The sequence below is a fragment of the Python bivittatus genome, unplaced genomic scaffold, assembly GCF_059951505.1.
Source record: "Python bivittatus isolate LINGU-HERP-01145 unplaced genomic scaffold, Pbiv_v1 ctg000580_np1212, whole genome shotgun sequence".
Classification (NCBI taxonomy): Eukaryota; Metazoa; Chordata; class Lepidosauria; order Squamata; family Pythonidae; genus Python; species Python bivittatus.
In genome coordinates, this window is record NW_028277087.1 from 3,548,399 (window position 1) to 3,572,126 (window position 23,728).

A 23,728-nucleotide genomic window follows, 5' to 3' on the forward strand; every position below is an offset into this window, starting at 1 on the left:
AGACTTTACCTTGGCCCTGGCTGCTTCCAAAAACAAAACAGGGTCCAATGTGCTTGGTGCGTGGATGAGAGACCACTAGGAGATCCCAGGGCTCTAGGCTAGGGTGGGAAATTGAAAAAAAAAAAAACATCCTGCAATGAAACAATAGCCAATTATTTCCAGATTGTTGTTAAGAAAATTGCACGGACATGGTCACTAGGCACTGAGCTCAACTGGAAGGAGACTTGACCTTTATATAGAACAGGAGAGCAATGTTTGATTGAGTTGCACTGACTTGGGGGTCAAAATAACGGCTCCAGAAGACCTCCCGCTTCTGCTGCCCTACCACTCCGGAGCATCTGTGATGAATGGCATGAGGTATTCTGAGTGACGAACCCCAAAGGAGTAAGACGGGGCCCCTGCCCTGTGAATGGTCACCTTTTCTGGGCTGTAGGCCCCTGGCCCCGGAGTCTGGAAGGCTCTCGTGGGCTTCTGGAGCCTCCTCAGCATGGAGAAAGCTGGTGGGCGGCACAAGCAGACACCAGGGGCTGGGGTGTTGTAGGTTCCCGGGCCTGGCGTTTGACAAGGATGCTCTGAAGCGCTGCCTTTGGAGTTCCTGCCGGAGATGGTACACGTGGGATTGGAGTGTTTGCTGGGAATCCGTGGTCTGAGCAGCGAGGGGAGGGTGTAGCTGTCGGGGGCTGGAACAGGATCCACCGGACGGGATTTGGTGCGGGCACCTATGGAGAAGGAGGGTGCCCTCTGCTGAAAGGAGAGTCGGGGCGTTTCCAGACTGTATGTGCCGGGCCCAGGAGTTGGAGGCAGACCTGGGGGAGATGCAGAGAGATGAATGTGGACTTTCAAGACTCATTGTAATGGGCAGTGGGAATAACCTTGAGGAACAGGAGAAACAGCCACAATCAAGACAACGGTTTTATAGAGGAACCATTGAGTCTGTTATCTGTTCTTCTATAACTGTCTGGTTTGACTCCGCAACCAGATACAGACTCCGATGGATAGTTAAGTCTGCAGAAGGAATAATTGCAACCCACCTGCCTTCTATAGAAGACCTGTATACTGTGAGGATCAAAAGGAGGGCAGAGAAGATATCTGCAGATCCCTCTCATCCTGGACATAAATTGTTTCAACTTCTTCCCTCAGGACGGTGCTACAGAGTACCATATGTTAAAACATCTAGACACCGGAACAGTTTTTTCCCTCGTGCCATTGCTCTGCTGAACACCTAATTAATGCAGCATGACTTACTGACTGACCTTGCATGTCAATACTGATTGACTGCTAAGACGTGACTGATAATGCTGTGTTAAATGTGGATATATGCTAGACAATAGCTTCTCCTTTTAAAAATGAATATATGTTAGTCAATAGCCATACTATTATTCTTCCTCCAATTCTCTTTTTCTGACTGCATCGTTTAGTATCCAATGTTATTGCTTTTTATTATTCCTTATTTCCTGACGCTATGCAAACACACTGAGAGCTTTTTGCACCGAAGTCAAATTCCTTGTATGTCTCATACTTGGCCAATAAAGTATTCTGTCTGATCTGATCTGATAACGGTCAAATAAAAGAGGCCTGAGTCCAGGGCAGGAATGTAATTTGAGAAAGCCTCTCAGACTTGATCCTCCCTAGTTCTCATGAAGATAAGGGGGTGGGGGGGGAAGCACATTCAGACATGCAAGATTCTGTTGCTTATAATAAAAGGAGTGTTAGCATTCATGACTTTGGTTTCCTAGTCTGGTGTACTTCAAAGAGCTGACACTCATCCAGCAGTTTTGCTCAGGGACAGGGTGATCTGTTAGTTGAAAGACAAATCTCCTTAGAGTTGAACTCACCTTCTAGTAACTTTTGTGAAAGAACAGAGACTTGGCTTTGGGAAGTGGAGCAGAGCAATGAACCATTAAGGCAGTGTTTCTCAACCTTGGTGGCTTTAAGATGCGTGGACTTCAACACCCAGAATTCCCCATGCTGGCTGGGGAATTCTGGGAGTTGAAGTCCATGCATCTTAAAGCCACCAAGGTTGAGAAACACTGCCTTAAGGGAAGGGAGGAAAGAAACTGAGAAGGAGACTCAGAAGAACCCTGTCTTGATTTTGTTTGGCATAAGGTGGGGCAGAGAAAAACTCAGAGAGATTTCAAGATGCTGTTATTCGATCCAACAACAATGAAATAGCATTCTTGGAATCCCTCTGGCGGCTGGTCTGGCCTATCTCCTAAATGAGAACTGAGCGAGGAAAAGGGGGAAGGATAGCTAACATTTCACCAAACCTTTGTTATCATTTGCAGTTTTTTTTTTAAAAAATCAGCTTTTAAAGACTGCAAAATTTGGATTAAGTGCAATTCCATGCAGGTCACCATAGGCCAAGAAAAATTATGTATGCAAATAAATGTAAATATAGCCTTCCTGATCTTGGCGCCTCTTACGCAATTGCTGTTTAATGTCCCCCACCCTACTCCCATGGTTGCTTGTAGCTCACCTGGAGGTTTTGCTCGTCCCAGCATGGAGTAAGAAGGACCCTTCATTCTGCCAAAGCGTGTGAGCTCAGGTGGCACGTAGTAACAGGGTCCAGGACTTGCTTGTTGGCCTGAAAACAAAGAACAAGAGAACCTTCTGTAAGTGGACCTTCTTTAGATCCAGGGTTCCTGCTTCAGGTTATTCTTGCATTAGAACCAGGTTTCTCAACCTTGGCGGCTTTCAGAGGTGGGGACTTCAACTCCCAGAATTCCCCAGCCAGCCTTGGAGTTGAAGTCCCCACCTCTGAAAGCCGCCAAGGTTGAGAAACCCTGCCTTAGAATAATGCTAGAATATTTTTCTAGCATTTGGCTGGGGAATTCTGGGAGTTGAAGTCCACATGTCTTAAAGTGGCCAAGCTTGAGAAACACTGGTCTATTGAGTCACCAGCAAAACTTTCCTAATGTCCTGATCACTGAATAGTACACTTAATGCCCTTCAGTGCAATAGAGTGTTCATCATTAACTCTACTGCACTTTGAATGGAAGCACCAAGATTACAGAGAGTGGTCTGGAGACGCCCAAAGAGGGCAGACTGACACCTACGAATTCCATAGGCAACTGTCTTAAAGCAGATCAGATGATCCAACTTGATCCTTTATTCTTTATCTGGAGATGCCAAGAGGTGGTCAGGCACCTTTCAGCACGCAAGATGACTTTCTTTGGGAAGCACATCTCATGCCACTATTAGAAAACCATGCCCGCCCCAAAATCCTTCAATGTTGTCAAGACTTATTCCAGCAATAGGATATCATTGCTGGATTCCCCCATCACACAAAGCTGTCGTGTGGTTTGTTCCATTTTAACCTATGATAGTTTATTTGAGTTAAGCACTCCACATGCCTAGTTTCAGTTAAACACACCCTGGCTTAGAGCAGGGTGTGAATCCAGCCATTGAAACATAAATCTTATTTATTACATTCCACCTAATCTAGGTAGACTCCTGACAGTTTACCACCCTAAAAACAAAAAGGTCAGACAGACTAAAACCAAACATTTTATCCTGTCTTGCGTTGTCCTCATTTCAAAGGCAGGGAAAGTGGTAAGACACAGACCCAGTTATGGATGATGGGAGTTTTAGTGCAACAGTCTTTGGAGATCCACCATCCCTGCCTTACTTGTTACAATACTCAACAATGCAGCTGCTCACTGTGATTGTCGAGCTTCTGACGAAAGGAATAAGCAGGACTAGTGAAGCGGGTGTAGTCATGGTTGACAAATCCAATTGTTGGAGGTAAGCTGTAACATCCAGGTCCGGGACCTAAGAGAACATGGGAACAAAATTTTATTTTTCTGTATTCTTCTTCATGAACTTCATGATCATATCCTGCTTCAAGGTGAAATGTCTCTGGACAGGGTATTTATTTGTTAGATTTCTATCCTGCCATTCCTCAGAGCTTCTTGCAAGCGGATCACCCTCTTATCCCCAGAACAACAACCTTGTAAAGTAGGTTGGATTCGGAGACTGACTGGCCCAAAGTCATCCCAAGCAGCTTCAACCTGAGTGTCACCGTCCAACAGCTTAGTCACTACACTACACTGGCTCTCCAGAGCAAGGATGTTAACAAAGACCTCAGAAATCAGAGATTTTCTGAAATAATCATTCTGAATAGGCTACAGAAGACTACTCTTAAATCAGGAGAATTATCTGTACTTCAGTGCATTTAACTAACAATTCCCTGGTCATGTTTATGGAATACACAAAAACATGCTTTGCTTAACCCACAATTGGTTGGGCTCACAAAACACACTGAGCCACAAACCATGGTTTACCATCTACACAGGCTAGGTTCACACACCTAGTGGCGAAGGCCCCAGGCTAGAAAGCAGGAGATGGTGAGTTCTAGTCCTGCCTTAGGCATGAAAGCTGGCTGGGTGACTCTGGGCCAGTCCTTCTCTCTCAGCCCAGCCCAGCCCAGCCCACCTCACAGGGTTGTGGTGGTGGGGAAAATAGGAAGAGGAAGGAGTATTAGGGTATGTCTGCTGCCTTGAGTTATTTATAAAAATAATAAAGGCGAGATAAAAAAAATCTAAAAAAGAAAAAACTGCCATACCACCCCAAAGTATAAACCACCCCTTTCCCCCCAACCTGTTTCAAGGGCAGCAATCAATGGGTTTTTCCTTGGCCGAGAGTCGCCCATTCTTCTCTGATGAAGGAGAGCTGGGCTTCTGGGCTTCCGCGCTGCCCGTGTCGTTCCCAACCGCAGCCGCTTCTGAATGCCCACAATTTTTTGCAATGGAGGGACAAGCGAGCCAGCAAAAAAAATGTTTCCTCTCCTTGCACAGATCAAACAAACAAACAAAAGTCTAATTCAAAAGAAGAAGAAGAATGAATTTGTGCCATTCAAAGCAAACTGGGTGGGAAAACTGTGTTCCCGGGATCCTTGGAGCAGTGAAATATAACTCCAGGGGGTAAGTCGTTGGAGAGAAAAAGATGAGCTGTAAGTAGAGACGCAGCAGGGGGGCCAAAGAGGGTTTCTCTGTGTCAATTATTCTTTTTCCATCCTTTCGGAGGGTAGCTCACATAAAGCCATTAGACCAGGGTTTCTCAACCTTGGCAACTTTAAGATGTGCGGACTTCAACTCCCAGAATTCCCCAGCCAATATCTAGACCAGGGTTTCTCAACCTTGGCAACTTTAAGCATTTGTGGACTTCAACTCCCAGAGTTCCCCAGCCAATATCTAGACCAGGGTTTCTCAACCTTGGCAACTTTAAGCATTTGTGGACTTCAATTCTCAGAATTCTCCAGCCAGCCATGATGGCTGGGGAATTCTGGGAGTTGTCCAGAATTCCCCAGCCATCATGGCTGGCTGGAGAATTCTGAGAATTGAAGTCCACAAATTCTGGCTGGGGAAATTCTGGAAGTTGAAGTCCACACATCTTAAAGTTGCCAAGTTTGAGAAACACTGCATTCAACTATTGAGGAAGTAGTTGATTTGCTGAGAGGGGATCTTGAGGTGTGGTCCCAGCGGATCCACTAAAACCAGCCTTGCTGTGATGTGTGATGTGTGATGTGTGGACTTCAACTCCCATGCTGGCTAGGCAAGGTTGAGAAACACTGTGATAGAAAACTGGTTGCATTCAATTCAACTTTTTTTTTCTTTTAGTCTCTCATGGAATCCCATCAAATTTTCATCTAATTCTAGTTCATGAACCACAATGTGAAAAATTGTGATATAAAAAAAATGGTTAACATATGGATGTGGTTTGAGATGGGCAGTCATTAAAAATGAATGAATGAATGAATGAATGAATGAATGAATGAATGAATGAATGAATGAATGCTTCCCTACACCAGGATTCCCCAAAGTGGTCAGTATTGACCCGCAAAGCTAGATGGGACTATCCAAGGGGTCAAGAAATGGCTGGGGGTCAAAAGGGGGTCAGTAAATGGCTGGGGGTCAATAGGTTTGAATTACTGAAGGTTTTGCACCAATATGGAGTTGAAGGTAGGTTGCTGAATGCGGTAGGAGTAGTAAATAACAGGTAGTAAACCATGTGTGCAAATAAATGGAATGCTTACCAGATGGTTCAACACTGAGTAAGGCAGTGTTTTCAACTTTGGGAACCTGAAGATGTGTGGACTTCAACTCCCATGCTGGCTGGGGAATTCTGGGAGTTGAAGTCCACACATCTTCAAGTTCCCAAGGTTGAGAAACACTGGAATAAGGAATGAGACAAGGATGTACGATGTCCCCTTGACTGCTTAGTGTATTTCCAGATCAGTGCATAAGGAAAGCTTGCAGTGATATTAAAGGTGTGTTGACTGCGGATAGGAATGTGTACTTTTGTATGTCAACAGTGCCATGTTGCTGGCTGAGAACACAAACGATTTGCAGCCAATATTAAGTATATAAGTAGATGCAAGGAAGAGTACAGATCTGAACATTCATGTATCAAACACCAAAGTTGTTGCGTTTGACAAAGAAGGTGGACCAAAGGATTTGCATAAATGGCCAAAGGATTTGCATAAATGGCCAAAAAATTTGAGGAAAACTTTGGTTATGCTTCTTAAGAAAAGGTTACAGTATTCCCCGTTTTTTTTCCTTATAACGTGAGCTGCTATCATTGGTAATATAAATATTTTATTTGCTATGGAAAAAATATGAAGCCAAAAATGAAAAAGTTTGAGAAAGTAATCTTCTTTGAAACAAGGAACCTCATTTAGCAAGATTGTTTTCTTTATCTTAGAGAGCCAAAGAAACTAATATAACCCTCAGCTTTCCTTATTTTTATTTTATTTGATTAATGGATTATGGTGGGGTCTTGCTGTCTCACCCTACTGTTATTTATCTTAATTCTTAGCTTAATGCCTGCTTCATTTGAATTATGGAAATATACACATTCATACCACAGGGAATTTTTTGAAAGTATGTGCGGTTGTTGAAATTGTTTTCTTTTAGTATTAGTACGTATTTATTTACTGGCTTGGTTGTTGTGAACTGTCTTGGGTAGAATTTTGTATTTATAGTGTTTTACAGTGTTTTTTCTGATTTGTGCCATGCCTTGGCAAAGGTACACAAATTATTATTATTATTATTATTATTATTCAGGAGAATGTGTGTAGAACAAACTAAACAAACTTTAGTAATCATCTTTAGCATGTTTACTAAACATGTGGAAAATGGAGACATTTTTGAAAGAAATTTTCTTTAATTAAAGAAATGTTAATGCTGATAGGATGTGGTCTATTGTGAGAAATAAAGGTTTGTTGAAAGCAAAAATGTCTGCATATAAGCCATGGTTCTGGCCATTTTGTTATATTGCTGTGAGAGTATACAGGTAGTCCTCACTTAATAATGGTAATTGGGACTGGAATTCCATCACTATGCGATGTGGTCATAAAGAGTGACATCACATGACCGTGCCACTTAGTGATGGCAGTTCTGGCAGTCCCCAGTTACCGTCATTAAGCAAGGACCTCACGTGATCATGACTTCCGACTTCCTGCCAGCTTCCCCATTGACTTTACTTGTGGGAAGCCAGAAGGGAAGGTCACAAATCGCAATCACGTGACCATGGCAGTGCTGCAATGCCAGAACTTTGACGACCAGTCATAATTACTATTCATTCAGCACCGTCACAAGTTTGAATGGTCGCTGAATGAGTGGTTGTTAAACGAGGACCACCTGTATCAGGGGAAACATACAAGCAAGCTGAGCGCAATGCAAATGAGACACTTAAGAAACCGTGATTGGCAAAACAAGAAAGGATCCAATCCAAAATAAATTCATTTATTTATTAAATTTTTACACCACCCGACTCCCTGCAATTCTGGGCGTTTCACCAATGAAAACACAAAGAACAATAAAACAATACAATAATAAAGACAAGGAACAAAAAAACATGAAAACTGGGCAACAACCAAAAGCAAATCTACACTACCCAATCAATCAAGTTTATTACAACCTTAAGGCCAGATACAGTCAAAATATCTAATAATAGCAGTGTTACATCCTTCTACATATACATATGACAGAAAAACAGTAAATATAATAGGGTCTAAAATAATTAAGAATAAAAATATTAGAATAAATCAAAATAAAAGACTGTTTTAAGAAATTCCAAACCTAGGTAATGGTGTGGCGTATCGTACCGATGGTAACACAAACCTGGACAACTTGGGTGGATATTTTTGAGTCCTTGTCCGAAACAAGTAACATTAAATAGGAATCACATTTCCTACCTGGAAATTTCTTCAGGATTGGATATATATATCTGTCTAGAGTCCTTATATAGGGAGCAATATAGTAGCATACAGCTTAGAGTTTCTACTGAGCCATCACCACATGGACACAACCGAAGTTGCACAGGAGTGCCCTTAAAACGTCCAAAAAGGACTGTTGAAGGCAAAGCGCGCAACCTGGCTAAGGTGAAGGCCTTAGGAAATTCCAAAATTGTAACGGATGATAAATAGGAGGCTGGAACAAGCCCTTTTGGGAGAAAATGAGAAGTATTGCGAGGTAGCACCTTACTTAAATTTGTTTGGAGATCTACATCCCAAATTCGTTGTTTAAGGGCAGTTCTAGCCTTATCAAAACCTAATGAACCCAGACTTTCCATAGAGAAGCCCAGCAGTTGAATTTTACCTAAGGCTTTTTTGAGACATGATGATTTAAAGCGATCTCTAAATAGTAATGGGGCTAACCCTATAGGAAGTAGGATTAACTTTAACCAGAAGGGAAGAAGAAGAAACCACGCCCTAGCATCTAACACAACTATACCTGTTTTCTTTCTTTCTTTCTTTCTTTCTTTCTTTCTTTCTTTCTTTCTTTCTTTCTTTCTTTCTTTCTTTCTTTCTTTCTTTCTTTCTTTCTTTATTTCTCTTTCTTTCTTTCTTTCTTTATTTCTTTCTTTCTTTCTTTCTTTCTTTCTTTCTTTCTTTCTTTCTTTCTTTCTTCCATTTATTAAATTTGTATGCCGCCCATCTCCCCCAGAGGAGGATAGCACTTTTGACACTTTTGGAACCACCAATATGGCCCTAATAAACTTATTCTGAATGGTTTCAATAATACTAAACTTCGAGAGCCATAAAGAATACTAAATATTAAAATTTGAGAGCCGTAGAAAAGCTGAGGGATTTACCTTGGCCTGAAAGACTTTGCAAGCTTTGCAGTATAGACTACCCAGAAGGGCAATGAATGAATGTGGGTTGAAAAAGGGGGCAACCCGTGGAAAAGAAATCTCTTGAGGTGTTTTAATCATGAATGAGGATCAAATGATAAAATAAATGTATGATAGTGGGTCAAAAGAAAGGGGGGGAACAAGATAGTCCTAGTTGGATGGAACTAACGATGAGATCTTCAAAAAGAAAGATAAGTTTATGAATATGAAAGGCAAAGTAGGATGGAGTGAATGGATGTACTTGAAGCAAAGGTGGTTAAGGTGTTTCTCAATCTTGGCAACTTTAAGATGTGTGGACTTCAACTCCCAGAATTCCCCAGACAGCCATGTTGAAGGTCATTCATGCAGGCTGGGGAATTCTGGGAGTTGAAGTCCACCCATTTTAAAGTTATCAAGGTTGAGAAGGATGCATTACATTATCTACATTTTGTTTTCTTTTTCTCATCTCTTCCCTTTAACGTCTTTGGTTTTACTATTTCTTGCTCCTTATTTGTGTCCTCGACATTGCTGCTTACCCCAACAGGGAAGCACACGATGGATATTCACACATGCTATAAAAAAATCAGCCTTGGGTGGATGAGATCTCGAAGCCCAAGTGAAGCAGGTCATCTGAACTCAACAGCGAAGGTTGGAGGGGGGGTCCCAGGAGCCAATAGGGTGGGTGGAGGGAAGGAGAGAGATAACGGATTGGCTGAGAGAGCCAGGTCGGAGCAGGTGGGCGGGGACAAAAGAGTGAGGAGATGGACGATTGGCTTAAAAAGTGAGGTGGGCGTGGATTAGCTTGGAGAGAAATTAGAAAGTGAAGAACAGTTGTGATGGACAGATGGGCGGAGCTGCGAGGTGGGGGGAGAGGAAGGAATAAGCCAGATGTGATTGGATGCTAGACGTGGGCGAGCGGGTAGGCGGAGCTGAGGGGGGCAGGCGGAATCCGAATGAGTAAAGAAAACACCGGCAGGCTCAGTTGACCGAGACCGAGTTGCTTGACACAGATGGGGTGGGCGGGGCTTTTGCGCGCGCAGCCGCCGAACGAATCCGTCCTGGCGACTTGCGCACGCATGCGCAGTGGAGCTGGTCCGCCCTCAGGTGAAGACGTTGCCTTCGTGATGCCGCCTTTTCTTCGCCTCAGCGTAACTTGGGCGAGGAGAAAAAGTCGGGAATAAGCAAAACCGCGGGAATAAACGGTCCGCCCGGGAGGGAAGGTGTGGAAGGAGAGAGAATGAGCCCTCCTTCGCTACAGCCCTGCGAGGTGGGCCCGGTGGGGCAGTGGTTCTCCTCAGGTGGGGTGTTTCGTCCTCGCAACGACCCTGCGGAGGAGGCCGCGGCGTTGACTTCCCGCCTGCTGACAGGGCAAGCCGAGGTTGCCCAGGGGCCGCGTTCACGCGATACCTTGAACGTGGCTGCGGGAAATAATAATAATATTTTTTTTTAAGTTATATGCCGCCCGACTCCCAGCGCCTCTGGGCGGTTTACAGTTGTTAAAACGTTTAAAAGCAAAGCACAGTATAAAAAACCACAAAAGCAGCACAAGACAAAATAACAACAATGCCCCCCTCCCCCAAATTAAATAAATAAACCCAGAGAGGAACAGAAAAGGAAGAAAGGGGCATTAATCATCCTCTCCAAAGCCAGGTCTTTAAGGCCCTTCAATGAAGATGAAGCCTTCCCCCGGTTAGCACGTGGGCGGAGGCGGCTGTTGGGTGTTAAAGTGTCTTGTGAATCCAGCCAGTGAGGTCCCTGTAGAGGCAGGCCCCCAAGCCCCTGTGCGGTTGTGTGGTCGCTGGGCTACCATTACAGACGCACTCTAACTGGTGGCAGCAGCCCAATGTAAGATGATTGGCATAAAATGGCCACAATTTGCCATCACTCCAAAATGCATCATCTCTTGTTGGGTGGCAGTTTCACCCACAGCCCAGTGAGGAAATGGAAGCTCCTAGGTAATTTCTTTTTTGCATGGATGACCTACCCACCAAGCTCAGTTACAGTACACAAACCCTCTTGTGTGGAAGTGTGTGTGCCAACACACAAGGATTGTGTGTAATACTCCTTGCCTCTTGACACCAGTGTGTGTGTATACACACACACATACATACATACATACATACTGGTGCCAAGAGGCAAGGATACATATATAAATAATATGGATCCTATCAGAATGGTGTATACAGTCCACTTCCCTTAAGTAGAGAGAGGTGGATGTTATGTCTTGACCTCATGTACAAGGATTTCCATAACTTCCACTCTCTTTGGATATTCCCTCTGCTCAAGAGATGGGTTGGTACTTATGGAAAACCTGTAGATGGGGACATGATGTAGTGTGACATCCATACCTCTATTCTGATAGCTTAAGGCAGGGTTCCTTTAAGTGTGGTCCTAGAACCCCTGGGGGTACCCAAGATTGTCTCAGGTCTGCAAAATCAAAATTATTTGCCAGCCTATGTTGAAAAATAATACAATATTAAAATCCTATCAAACAATTGTGAGAAGCAGTAACAGCAGCAAATGGATCAATTTTAATTTTTAATACAGGTAGTCCTCACTTAGCAATCACAATTGGGACCGGCAACTCCATTGCTAAGCGATGCAGTCTTTAAGTGAAACATCATGAGACTGCGCCAGACTTACAACATCAGTTCCGCTGCTGTTGTTAAGTGAATCACCATGAGTTATTAAGCGCGATGTCACATGACTGACTTGCAACTTACTGCCGGCTTCCCCATTAACTTTGCTTGTTGGAATCTGGCTGTGAAGCTCACGGATGGTGATCATATGACCTTGAGATGCTGCAACCATTGTATATGCATGCTGGTTGCAAAGCACCCGAATGGGGATACTGTGATGGCCATAAGTTCAAGGACTGGTCTTAAACCTACTTTTTCAGTGCTGCTGTAACTTTGGTCACTAAACAGGGCAGTTGTTAACTGAGGACTACTTGTATGGTAAATATTGATCAATATAACTCATACAAGCAAAAGTTCTTTTGGGGTCCACCATAATTTTTAAAAGTGGGAAGGGGTCCTGAGAGGAAAATGTTTAAGAAACACTGGCTTAAGGGAAGGTGAACTGTATATACCATTCTGATAGATTCTACAGGTAGTCCTTGACTTATGATGGCAATTGGGGCCGGAATTTCCATCATTAAGTGATGCGGTTGTTAACTGAATCCCATGGTCATTAGGCAAGGGAACTTCCTGCCAGCTTCCCACAACCAAGTCAGTGGGGAAGCTGTCAGGAAGTTGCAAGTCCCAGGCAGCTCACAACCAAGCCAGCAGGCAGGTAAGTGGCTGCTGCTGGATGGGTGAGAGCACAAGGATGCAAGGGATGCATGGGAAGGGTGGATGAGGGTGTGCAAGGATGCAAGGAAGATGCAGCAAGGGTCAAGGAGGGTGGACGAGGCTATGAGGGAGATGTGGGGAGGGGGTGCACAAAAGTGCAAGCGAGGTGTGGCAAGGATTAGGGAGGGTGCAAGGGGGTACATGAGGGTGTGAGGGAGAAGCAGTGAAGATCAGGGAGGGAGTGAGGGGGTGCACAAGGGTGTGAGGGAGGCTTGGGGAGGGTGCAAGGGAGGCATGGTGAGGGTTGAGGGGGGTGGATGGCGTGCATAAGTGGCTGGCATGTGCGAGCACAGAGGGGCTGGGGAGCCTCACACTTTAAAAAAGCTGCAACTGACATACAGCCATAATAGGACAAAGGCATTCTTGGTTACAGCCTCAGGTGGAGCTGCAAGTACAGGAATACCCCAGGTTGTAGTTGTGGTCCTTTGGAGAGAGCACCACTATCTCTAAAACCAAAAAGGGGAGCAACCAATCATCATGTGGTTACTGGACAAACAGCCAATCCATCTTGTTGGGATTCAAGTTCAACCTGTTTTGTCCCATCTAGTCCCTTACGCTTTGGGTTGGGACCTCCATGGCAACTTCTGTTCAGCTCTGGGTGGAGGTATAAAGCTGCAATGTAGTTGTGGCTTATGACTGGACTGCCCACTGGTGAACTCCCTAAGTGCCTGTTGAACCCAAGTAGCTCAATAAGGTATTTGAGGTGGACTATCTTGATCAGTCCAACCACCTATGTAGGTCAAAAATGGTGGCTGTTCTCAGGCTGACTAGAAGTCATCTGACCATGGTAAAGGACCAACAGCCATTTCCCCACCTTCAGATCATGCTCCAGCTGTTCCAACATGAAAACTAGATTCAGTGAATGTCCACCTGTGTATGTAGGGCCTAATGTCAGTAGGGACAAGCCTGTGTTGGTTATGAGCACATGAGGATCCACCAGGTCATAACTTTAGTGGCAAAGCAGGACAATTATACAGTATTTGTGAAGATGTTTTTTCTGCCATATACTAAACAGAAATTGATTTATCAGCTGTGCATAGATGTGTCCAAGAAATGGATCATATTTAGTTTTGCAATAATAATTTAAAATCTTAGGGTTATTCTACCTGTGAGTTGCCTAAACTTATACCCATGGATGTATTTACATCAGGGTTCAATTTAGATTGCCTTTTTGCAGAACAGTGAAACATTCTTTCAGCTACCTTGTGAATTAAGCTTTTGGATTCTTTCCAGGCTTCACATCAGCTTTTACATTAAGCTGTGCATCTGTGATTATCTGAGTTATAGTGATGCCTTTTATTGTTTTAATCTTGTTTGTTTTAGCTGCTTGTATTTCCTGTATACTACTTGATAACCAGTTTCAGCTAGCTGGGTAAAGGTTCTTTTTGATGGCTGGAACTGCTCTGACAAGTGCTCAAAAGACAAAAATCATATATTTTGAGCAGTTAAATTCATCAATTCTTGGCCACATCTGTTCTCCTTTCACTAACTCAGGGTTTATAACATTAAGTGAGAATGTGAAAACTATTAAAAGCTAAGGAGTTATAAAAGCAGGCCTTTTTAAAAACATAAATTATAGTGTTATTGTAGAGCAATCTCTTGATTGAAATTGGGCAAATGTTGGGCTGATGGGTCTGCTAGCTTGACTCTTGTTTGACGGACACAGACTGAGTTCATACATTATGCTGAACCAAGTCTCAGTGCACTGTAGGCACTCTCTACATGTGCTGCAAATAATCACTTTTTCCTTTGGGCCACATTACTATATCATTAGCCCTGTGGCTCTCAGAAGCTGAAAATGTAACTTGAAAGTACAGTCCCTGCTAGGGAAAGAAACACTGACTACAACTAAATTAAGCCATAATATAAGGTGTTTTTTTACTATACAGTTAGCCCTCAAGTTACGACCATTAGTTCAGCAACTGTTTGAAGTTACAAAGGGACTTACTAGTCCTCGAAGTTTCAACTATTGCAGTGTCCTGTGCTCATGTGATTGCCATTTGCGACCTTCCCTATCAGCTTCCCACAAGCAAAGTCAACGGGGAAGCTGGCACGGAAGGTCACAAGTCACTCCAGTAAGTCTCCCCACCTGGCTTTTCTTTGCTCACACGCACCATGCCCTCCTTCCCCAGCCTCCCTGTGTTCGCACACACCTCACACTCTCTTTCCCTGCCCTCCCTGCACTCACACGCACACACCCTGTGCCCTCTTTCCCTGGCCTTCCTGAATTCACGCCTCATTGCAGGACCCCCCTCCCCCAACTCACATGTGGCCTGCGCCAGGCTTCCCAGGGCCTCCCCCACCCCCCTGCAGCACCCCCGCTCCTTACCTGGGACTCCTTCCGCTTCCCATTTGATGACCCACACATCTTGGGTTACGATGACAATCGGGACTGCCAGGATTGCTGTCGCTAAGTGATGCGATCATATGACATCACGCTTTACAACCACATCACTTAGCGATGGCAATCCTAGTCCCAATTATAGCTGTAACTCAAGGACTACCGGTATGTTGCATATCAGAATTTTGCTCTTCAGCAGGTCACTGTGTGAGCTAGTTTGGTCACATAGAATAAATAAGGATCAAATCACAAATTGCTACCGAACATTGCTTTGGCAATTGGGGTGGCTAACAAGTTGATTAAATAAATTAATGTAAGAAGGAAGGAGGAAGGGGAAGACTAAGAAGGTTTGGTTCAAGATACCGTAATTGATGAGATCCTTAAAAAAGAGAGGTGAGAAGTTTAAAAAACAAAAGGTAATATATGAAGTAGACTTAGTTGAAGTATGAATGTTTTGTGAGGATAGAAAAGTATGGAGATGGATGGTGAATGGTGCTGAAATACAGGCAGTCCCCAGTTTAAGAATGAGTTCCATTACCCAGGTCTGTCCTTAAGTCTAATTTGTATGTAAGCCAGAACAGTATTATGGTATAATACTGTATAAGTAGTATTGTGTAATTAACTCAAGCCATTGTGTATTTAACTCAAATCATTATGTATTTAATTCAAACTTTACTACAGTAGGCTCCATTCTTAACTATGGGTCATCCTTGAACCAAGTGTTCTTAACCTGGGGACTACCTATAAACTGATTTAGCTGTATTTCTTTTCTTCATTTTATGCCTTGAGCTAAGTGTTCTTACTCTTCTCTGTGCTCTGTATAAGATTGTTTATCTCAAAAGGAAATAGCATAATAGTTAGGGTTTGTTTATTTATGTATTTATTGAAGCATTTCTGCTCTCTAGAGTTCTAAGCAGCTTAGCATATTTTGTAAATGAGCCATTGTGTCTTGTAAACCAGGGCATATGGCTTGTGAGAATCCAACCATTTTGACTGATTCAATCAATCTAGCTGAGTATGTTATATGAACTAAGCCTTAGAATTATGGAAGCCTAACTGAAGATTTCTTTTAACTTCAAAACAAAACAGAGCTCACGATTTTATTTATTTAAATTTATTAGCCACCCAAGTCCAATGGACTCCTTCTTCCAAACAAAAATCTCCCCTTTATCACCCCAAACTTTTCTCTTTTCAGAAGTATAATTAAATTGGAATATTGTCCGTTTGTTACTCTGTTTTCAATATTTATTTGTGGTTTGTAAGTAGTGCAATAAAATATGTATACTGGCTAATGTAGGATAAAGATAGAAATGGTGATCCCATTATGTTCCATGCAGTAGTGTTATTTTTCTTGGGAGGGGGGATTGTTTGTTTGTTTTGGCCTGGGGGTTGATCACCATCCTGATGCTAACAGGGAGTAATTTTGTTCCAGGTTAACAGAAGTTATAAAAGAAGCTGGGTGGACAGATATAATTTGTGTGTGTAGGAGGGGTGCCTTTGAGTCAGTCTTGATTCCTGGAGACTGCCTGGACAAGTCCCTGCAGTTTTCTTGGCAAGACTTCAGAAGTGATTTGCCATTGCCTGCTTCCTGAGAGATTGGGACTGGCTCAAGGTCACCCACCTGGCTTTGTCCTAAGGTGGGACTAGAACTCACAGTCTCCTGGTTTCTAGCCTGGTGTCTTAACCACTGCACCAAACTGGTTCTCTTTTTGGTGCCTTCAAGTCAGTGTTGACTCCTGGCGATTACCTGGATTAGTCCCTGCAGCTTTCTTGGCAAGATTTTTCAGAAGTGGTTTGCCCTTGCCTGCTTCCTAGGACTGAGAGAAAGGGACTAGCCCAAGGTCACCCAGCTGGCTTCGTGGCTAAGGTGGGACTAGAACTCACAGTCCCATGGTTTCTAGCGTGATACCTTAACCACTACACCAAACTGGCTCTCAACTGTAATTTACAATGTTTTAATGGTACAGCGTGAAAATAAACTTTTTTGTGGAATTGTTTTCCAAAATTAAAATGTCACTTTATTGGTCCCAAATACTTTGTTTTGTATCGCGTGAGATGTCCTTTGTGGCACTTTCTAATCAGAGGAAATCTGGGTGGGTTTTAAAGCTCCAAGGCAACCTGGCAAATATATCTACAGGAGTCACTGCTCAATTGTTTGCGGATGCAAGAACTAACATACACTTGCAGCTTGTGGAAAGCCCCCAAACCACAGAGGATAGATAGCTTGAATGGATTTCTTTTCACCAAAGTGAACAACTATTTACTTTTCCAATCGTACTGAGCTTGTCATTTGGAGTAGTGTCTGTGGTGAACCAAATGCAGTGGATAAATTGAAAGTATCTCCAGGCTTTCTTTTAAAGCAAAGCTTTCCCCGGGTGATACACAAAAGACAATTTGCTTCATGAACAGAGTGGGATAATTTAGCTTGAGATACATCAAATAATCCATGGGCTGCATGCTGCCCCCAGAGTATCCTGTAGCTTGAGCTGCTGAAATTTGGCAGCACGGCTTTTATTTCCATTGCTGTTCAGTCAATTAAGAGAGATCCATATACTGGGCTGTTGAGCATTTCTGAATTTTTCCAGGGTCTTGGGTAGATATAGATCATCTGCTGTCAGATACCTTTATATAGAGCCAAGCTTTAAGGCACAGACCTTCTGCAGTCAAACCAACTGGTTTAGCACTGAGCTAGGGGTCACATTTGTCCCAGGTGGTCAGACAGGTAGAAGAGCTTACCAAACTGTGGCTGCCACTGAGATGGTTGCTATGCAAGAACTGACAGGATGTTGTTTCCTCCTGGATTGGTCTGTGGATATGTGGTGTCAAGAGATTTACTGTTTGCTTCCTCTGCCACTACTACTGTCCTTGAAGCAGAGGCCTCGATACATAAGATAGGCAGGTTGGTTTAGTATATTTTAGAAGAATCCTGCAGACGTGGAAAATAATCTGAGGGCACAGTATTGAAGACCATTCTGTTTATGACATACTTGTTTATTTTATTTATTCTACTTGTATACCACTGAATCAATAAGTTTCAGCTTGTGGCTTCATGTGATGCATGAAGCCAGTCAAACAGTAGAAAAACAGAATATAAATCTATAAATGAAAACAAATAAGATAAGGCAAGAGCAAAATGATGCCCCTGCCATTTGCTGCATTTGTAGGATCCATGGAATACCTTCCTGTTTCATGCCATCTTTTCTTTCACGCTCCATCCAATTACTTACCTGGCACCTCTTCTCATATCTTCCTTTGAGGTGGCCCCATTAACGGAGAGACAGGCTCTAGACCACCTGCAGAAAAGAGCCATCTGTCCTCTGCCATTTTAGCAAATACCTCTGTTTAATGGAGGAACCTAACTATCAGAAAACTACCCATCTTGGAACTAGTCAGATGCTATTCCTTGGCTTTGTTTCCTGGAGACAGCTTCTGCTTCCCTGTTGAGAGACAATACCCCTTTTGATGTCTCTCTAATTTCGTCAGACTTTGACAAGACAATAAGGAAGGAGTTAAAGAAGGGACAAAGAGATAAGGATAAAATCTGCAGTTGGTAGCTCTTTTTGGTTTTTTGAATGGGTTAATAACCATTTGTTCTGTTGATATATTTGATATATGCCTATATCCAATGTTTTCTCATTCAGTTTTCATAATAAAGTTAGATAGGAGAGAAGGCGGCCATAAAGGGCTAAAACCAAGCCAAACAACAGTCGGAGGCTATGCTTTGAGGGGCAGGTGAAGGTGGAGGGAAGCTGTGGATAGGGGATTCTTATCTGCAAGGGCTTTTGTATGTGCATCCTCCACTCCCTGTAGAGGTTTTTAGAGCACATCTGGAGGGAGCATGACTAGGGAAGGTTACTTGAAAAGGTGACCTGAAAGCAAGCTGATTGGTGTGTGTTTTCCCCCCAAAGGTCTTGCCTCAGGCTTTTCTCAGCACACCATCTTAATTAATGGACTAATAAATGGAATCAAGGTAAGGGAATTTTTTTTGGCTCTCCGAGCAATTTACAGGTTTTGTTTATTCATAACAGCCTTGCATTATGATTTACCATTGTTCCTGTTTTTGGCTTAATTATGTGCCATCAAGTTAGTGTCAGCTCTAGTGAACGCATACTGTAGATAGTTCCTCTCAAGGATGAGTTGTATGGTTTAGCTGTCTGTTAAAAAAATAAGCCACTGTAGCTTGCTTGTTCTATAAACCACAGTTTAAAAAAAAACTGTAATAGCATAATATATGAATCCAGTCCCAATCTTATACCAAATCTTGTAGGAAGTAGAGTGGGCTTGTGCATGTACACATGCAGACATGTATGAATGGTTCTCATAAAGCACTCTGGGTTCCTTTGGGAGGAACAGTAGCATAGGCATTAATTTTTGTTTTTTACTTTTTTCCCCTCTGTGTTTATCCCCTCTTTATAAGTCACTTTATTTTCTGCTTCAATACAGCTAGTGATCTTTAACCCAAGATATCATATAATGAAGAAGAAGTGAGTAAGAAAAAAACACCAACCCTTAACCCTAACATTAACTCCAGACCACCCGAGGAATAAGTGGAAAACTAAAAGAAAAAAGGACAACAGAAGCAAATTTAAATTAAGAGAAATAGATTTTAAATTTTAAAAAGTATTAAGAAAAAGGGGGGAAACATTGCAAACATTTTAAAAAATGGAGAAATCCTTTAACGCAAATTATTTAACCTCAGAAAAGCAACTTGATTTTCAGCATTCAAATAGCTGGCTCAGCTATAGTAAGAGATTTGAGAGGAGCTGAGGAGCTTTCAACTTGATGTAGAAACCACAAAAAAAGTCAAGTAAAAGCTCTCATTTTTGCAATGGAGGGAAATATTCTCTGTATATACTTTTATCTCTAAATGCAGAAGCCAAAAAAGTACTGTAAGAAAGGGGGAAAAGCTTTTGATATCCGCTTTATAAAATGTAAAATGTCATAGTGAAGAGCAGTTCACACAACATCCAAACTGAGAAATCAGACAATTGATTTCATTGATTTTTGAAAATGTTAACTTTTTTTAATGTTGCATAATATCTAGCTGGACTAGTAACAATAGGAATAGGTTCTGGAAGTGAACGAGTCAATCAGTAGTTGGACTGAGCCATTGTGTGATCCGTACTAGAATTTGGAGGTACCTGAGTCCAAGCTGAGTCCATTCCCAAGAAATTGCTATCTAGTCTCTGCTTGAACACATCCAGCAAAGGGGAGCCCCCTCCTCTCTCTTCTCTCTCAAGGCTCCCCTGTTGAATGCTTCTTCTGGTTAGGAAATTTTCTTTAACATGCAATCAGAATCTGCCTTCCTGCAGCTTAAATCCATTATTCCATGTCCTGGACTTTGGAACAATCAAAAACAGGTCATCATTCTTTCATGTGATTCCCTATCAAGTTTTTGAAAAGCCTTCTTTTCTCAAGGTTAAGGATGCCTAGAATTCCAGTATGAGGACAAAAGACAACATGTAGGCTTTCTCCTTGTGTTTCCTTTGTTTTTTGGGGGGGTTTACTTAGCCTCTCTCTTAACCCCTCTTTCCCCCTCCCCCAAAAAACTGGTCTATCATTTTGTTGCCCAATATTTTCAGTTTTGCATTCTCTGTGGTCTTTGTCTGCACTGCCTCTCAGTAATGGCGTTGTTCTATGCAGCTCAGCTTCCCCTTGTTGCCTGCAGATATAGCCTTTGTGTCGTTTCTGGGAGAGATTGCTAGTCTTTGTTTTACTGCTTACAGATGCCAGCCCAGTCAATTGTTGGTTTTCTTCTTAAGGCCTTAGATAATAATGAAGCAACTTCTCTGCGTAAGCTGAGTAGAAAATTAACAGGCAGTTTTGTGTTAAGTAACATTGCTACCTTTTGAGCTGTATAGTCCCTAATTGGCTGGCTGACCTTTCCTTGCTCTCCTCAAAACTTTTCCTTTGTGAAGTGCTTTCAGAAGCCTCCTTGCCATTTCCACCTGAATTCATATAAAGCAGAGGCACATAGGTTCCTTTCAGCTTCAGCCATTCCAGCCAATAGTTGGGACTGATGGGATCTAGAATCTAATAAGAGCTGAAGGATGACAGGTTCTGCATCCTGAGAGCACCCTCTGCTCTCTTTTGCTTGCTGTCAGAACCAGGAGGAATGCAACAAAGCAGGTGATTCAAGACACAGGCAAGGGAGAGCTTTTATTCATAAGTAGACTGGCCTCCACATCCAGAGGCAGGAGCAGTGGAGAGAGCTGTTACTCAAATGCCCTGCTTGTGAACTTTCCTTTGCAGGGTGACAATTGTGAGAAGCAACTTGTTAGATTTCATGGACAGAGCCAATCTGGTCTAGTGGTTAAGGCACCAGGCTACAAACCAGGAGACCGTGAGTTCTAGTCCTATGTTAGGCATGAAAGCCAGCTGGATGGCCTTGGGCCAGTCACTTTCTCTCAGCCCAACCCACCTCACAGGGTGGTTGTTGTGGGGAAAATAGGAGGAGGAAGGAGTATTAGGTATGTTCACCACCTTGTATTATTTATAGAAATAATAAAGGTGGGATAAAAAATCTAAAAAAAAATACCTGAGCCTTACTCAGAAGTCCTGTTCTTAACACTTGCTTCATTTTGTTTGGTGACATTGGCATCCAAGCTCATTCTTAGGTGTCCTTTTCCCTTCTTACCATAATCCTATAAAGGAAGCTGCAGAATTGATGACCAAAGAACAAACAGCAAAGGGATCTACTTCCTCCCAGGAAGTGGGAATCCTCTGCAGTACATGGCTCATCTTCTCATCCAGAAACTTCAGCACAGTGATGGTTGGGAAGATGAAAGTACTGCCATTGTGCTGCTATGATCGCACAACAAGTATGCACCAATGGTTGGTCTGATGAGCAAGCTGACATAAAAGTGGCTGGCCCTACAACATATTTGTCCATGGTTGAATCTCCTCAATCAGATCAAAAGTCTATCTTTGATAACTTTGTCAGTTCCCTCTGCCCAGTGTACTGAACCATGGTTTGTTTAATCACAATCAGCTGGATTTGCACAACATCCACAAAACCAATGTAATTACATCATAGCTTAGCAAAAAAGAGCCAACACAATTAATTGGCAAAGAACAATACCTCATTATTCATAGCTTGACTGCCAAGCCACTACAGTACATCATTGTATGGAGGAAATTTCATTCCTGCCATCTCCAATTAAAAGGAACAAATGAGGAGAAAAATCCTTCTCTCCCTGGGTGCCTGGAAAATCACTTCCACCATAGATAACACAAACAAGAGCCGCTTTCTCCAAATTAGGTATCCTCCAGAAATGTGATTTCATCTCCCAGAATTCTTAGCAGTGGCCATGTTGCTTAGAGGATGCCAGATTGGGGAAAATTAAGCTAGATGAACCAGAGATCTGACCTGGTTTTGATAGCTTCCAAATGAATTAGATGAAGTAAAAAAATTGCTTCTAGTTTTGTTTTTTTTTAATACTTATTTCTGAAAAATCGCAGATAGCAAGCACCATCTTTGATGAGGCATTCTTCTTCCTCACATAGAGCTTGTAAGATTAGCTTTCTGTGACTAGATGATGACCTTACTCAAAAGTCATTATCTCTTTTTTATTCTTTTGAAACAAAAATGTTTGAAATTCAGGACCCACTGATTTGAGTGCAAAATGCCCAGTTTGAGAGTGGAATGGGTTCTTTTGCACATTTTGGAAGTATTTTAACCTTGAACCGGTTTCATTTTACAAACTGGTATTTTAAGCATTTTCACCCCATTCTTCAGTTCAAGAGCTTCTGAAGAGTTTAACATACGGTCAGTGAAAATACAGCTCCTTCCTGCAGATGTACAAATCTATAAAATGACACAAAAAAGGGGGATTTGGGAGGAAGGAAGAAAAAAACAAGCCAGAATTTTTAGGAAATTTAGGAACCTAGACACAATAGAAGAGCTGTTGCTTCTCTCATTCTGGAAGCTGAATAAGGAGGATATTCTTATATGGAGCCTTATTTCCAGGCCAGAAAGAATTCAATAACACTTTCTACTTACATGGTATGGAAAATGTAATCAACTACTGTAATATGTAATACTCAAGTGTAATATGAGTGATAATTCTTCCTAGAAGTTTCACATGGCATTGATGATAGGGCAGAACTACACAAAATAAAACATTTACAGCATCAATATTTATTTTAATTATATTCTACCTTTCCTCAAAGAAACAGAAAGGAGTACCTGTATGTAGTTTGTGGCCAGTAATCTCCTGCCCCCCTTAAAGGAAGTTGGAAAAGCAATTTCCCCTCAACATTAATTGACTGCATGTTGCAAATTTTGCAAGGTGAGAAGGAAACAAAATGAGAGTTTGCGTGCTAGAGAGGAAAGTAAAAGGCAATTAATGGTCATACAAGAATAAAAATTTGGCCCACTCTTGTTCCTTTTGCTGTCCAGTTGTTTTTTTTTCTTCAAGGAGTTGCATCTTCTATTATGTCGGTGTAAGAGAGCTAATTTTTAAAAATTTCCTTCTTAGAATACCTTAAAAACATAAAGTGGCCACACAGATCTATAGCCCCAGGAGAGAAGCAGTACAAATATCACTTTCTCAGTCCAGAGGAACTAGTGAGGATCTAGCCATGATCTTATGTTGGTATTTATCTCTCATTTCATTCTGTGCCTTTAATTGTTTTTTAATAAACCAACAAGACACTTGGTTCATTCAATTTAGTATGGGAAAAATCATATATTTTTTTATGCTTGGGTCACCAGATCAAAATCTACCTGCTCCCTTTCTCCCAGATATGTGTAGATTCTTCCTACCCTGAACTCAGTGTCATTTCTTTCTCATGAAACCAGTCCTTCATTTTATCCTAGCAGAAGCTTAACTTTTACTAGTATTCCTTTGCAAGTAGTTGTGAAACCAAAGTTCAGGAGGGTAGAAGACACAAAGTAGAAGCCAATTGCCTGCAGCGG

The 23,728-nt window shown here is 42.3% G+C and overlaps 1 protein-coding gene across 1 annotated transcript in view; it reads right to left on the reverse strand.

Annotated features, from left to right (window-relative positions):
• Positions 1-321: 321 nt before the first annotated feature.
• CIMAP1D (CIMAP1 family member D) overlaps positions 322-23,728 on the reverse strand; it is a 38,735-nt gene continuing 15,328 nt past the window's right edge. The window contains exons 2-4 of the mRNA XM_088149893.1: positions 3,661-3,771; positions 2,477-2,584; positions 322-806 (exon numbers count right to left, since the gene is read on the reverse strand). Coding sequence (XP_088006019.1) covers positions 322-806; positions 2,477-2,584; positions 3,661-3,771 — 704 coding nt within the window. The remainder of the gene's footprint in view (positions 807-2,476; positions 2,585-3,660; positions 3,772-23,728) is intronic.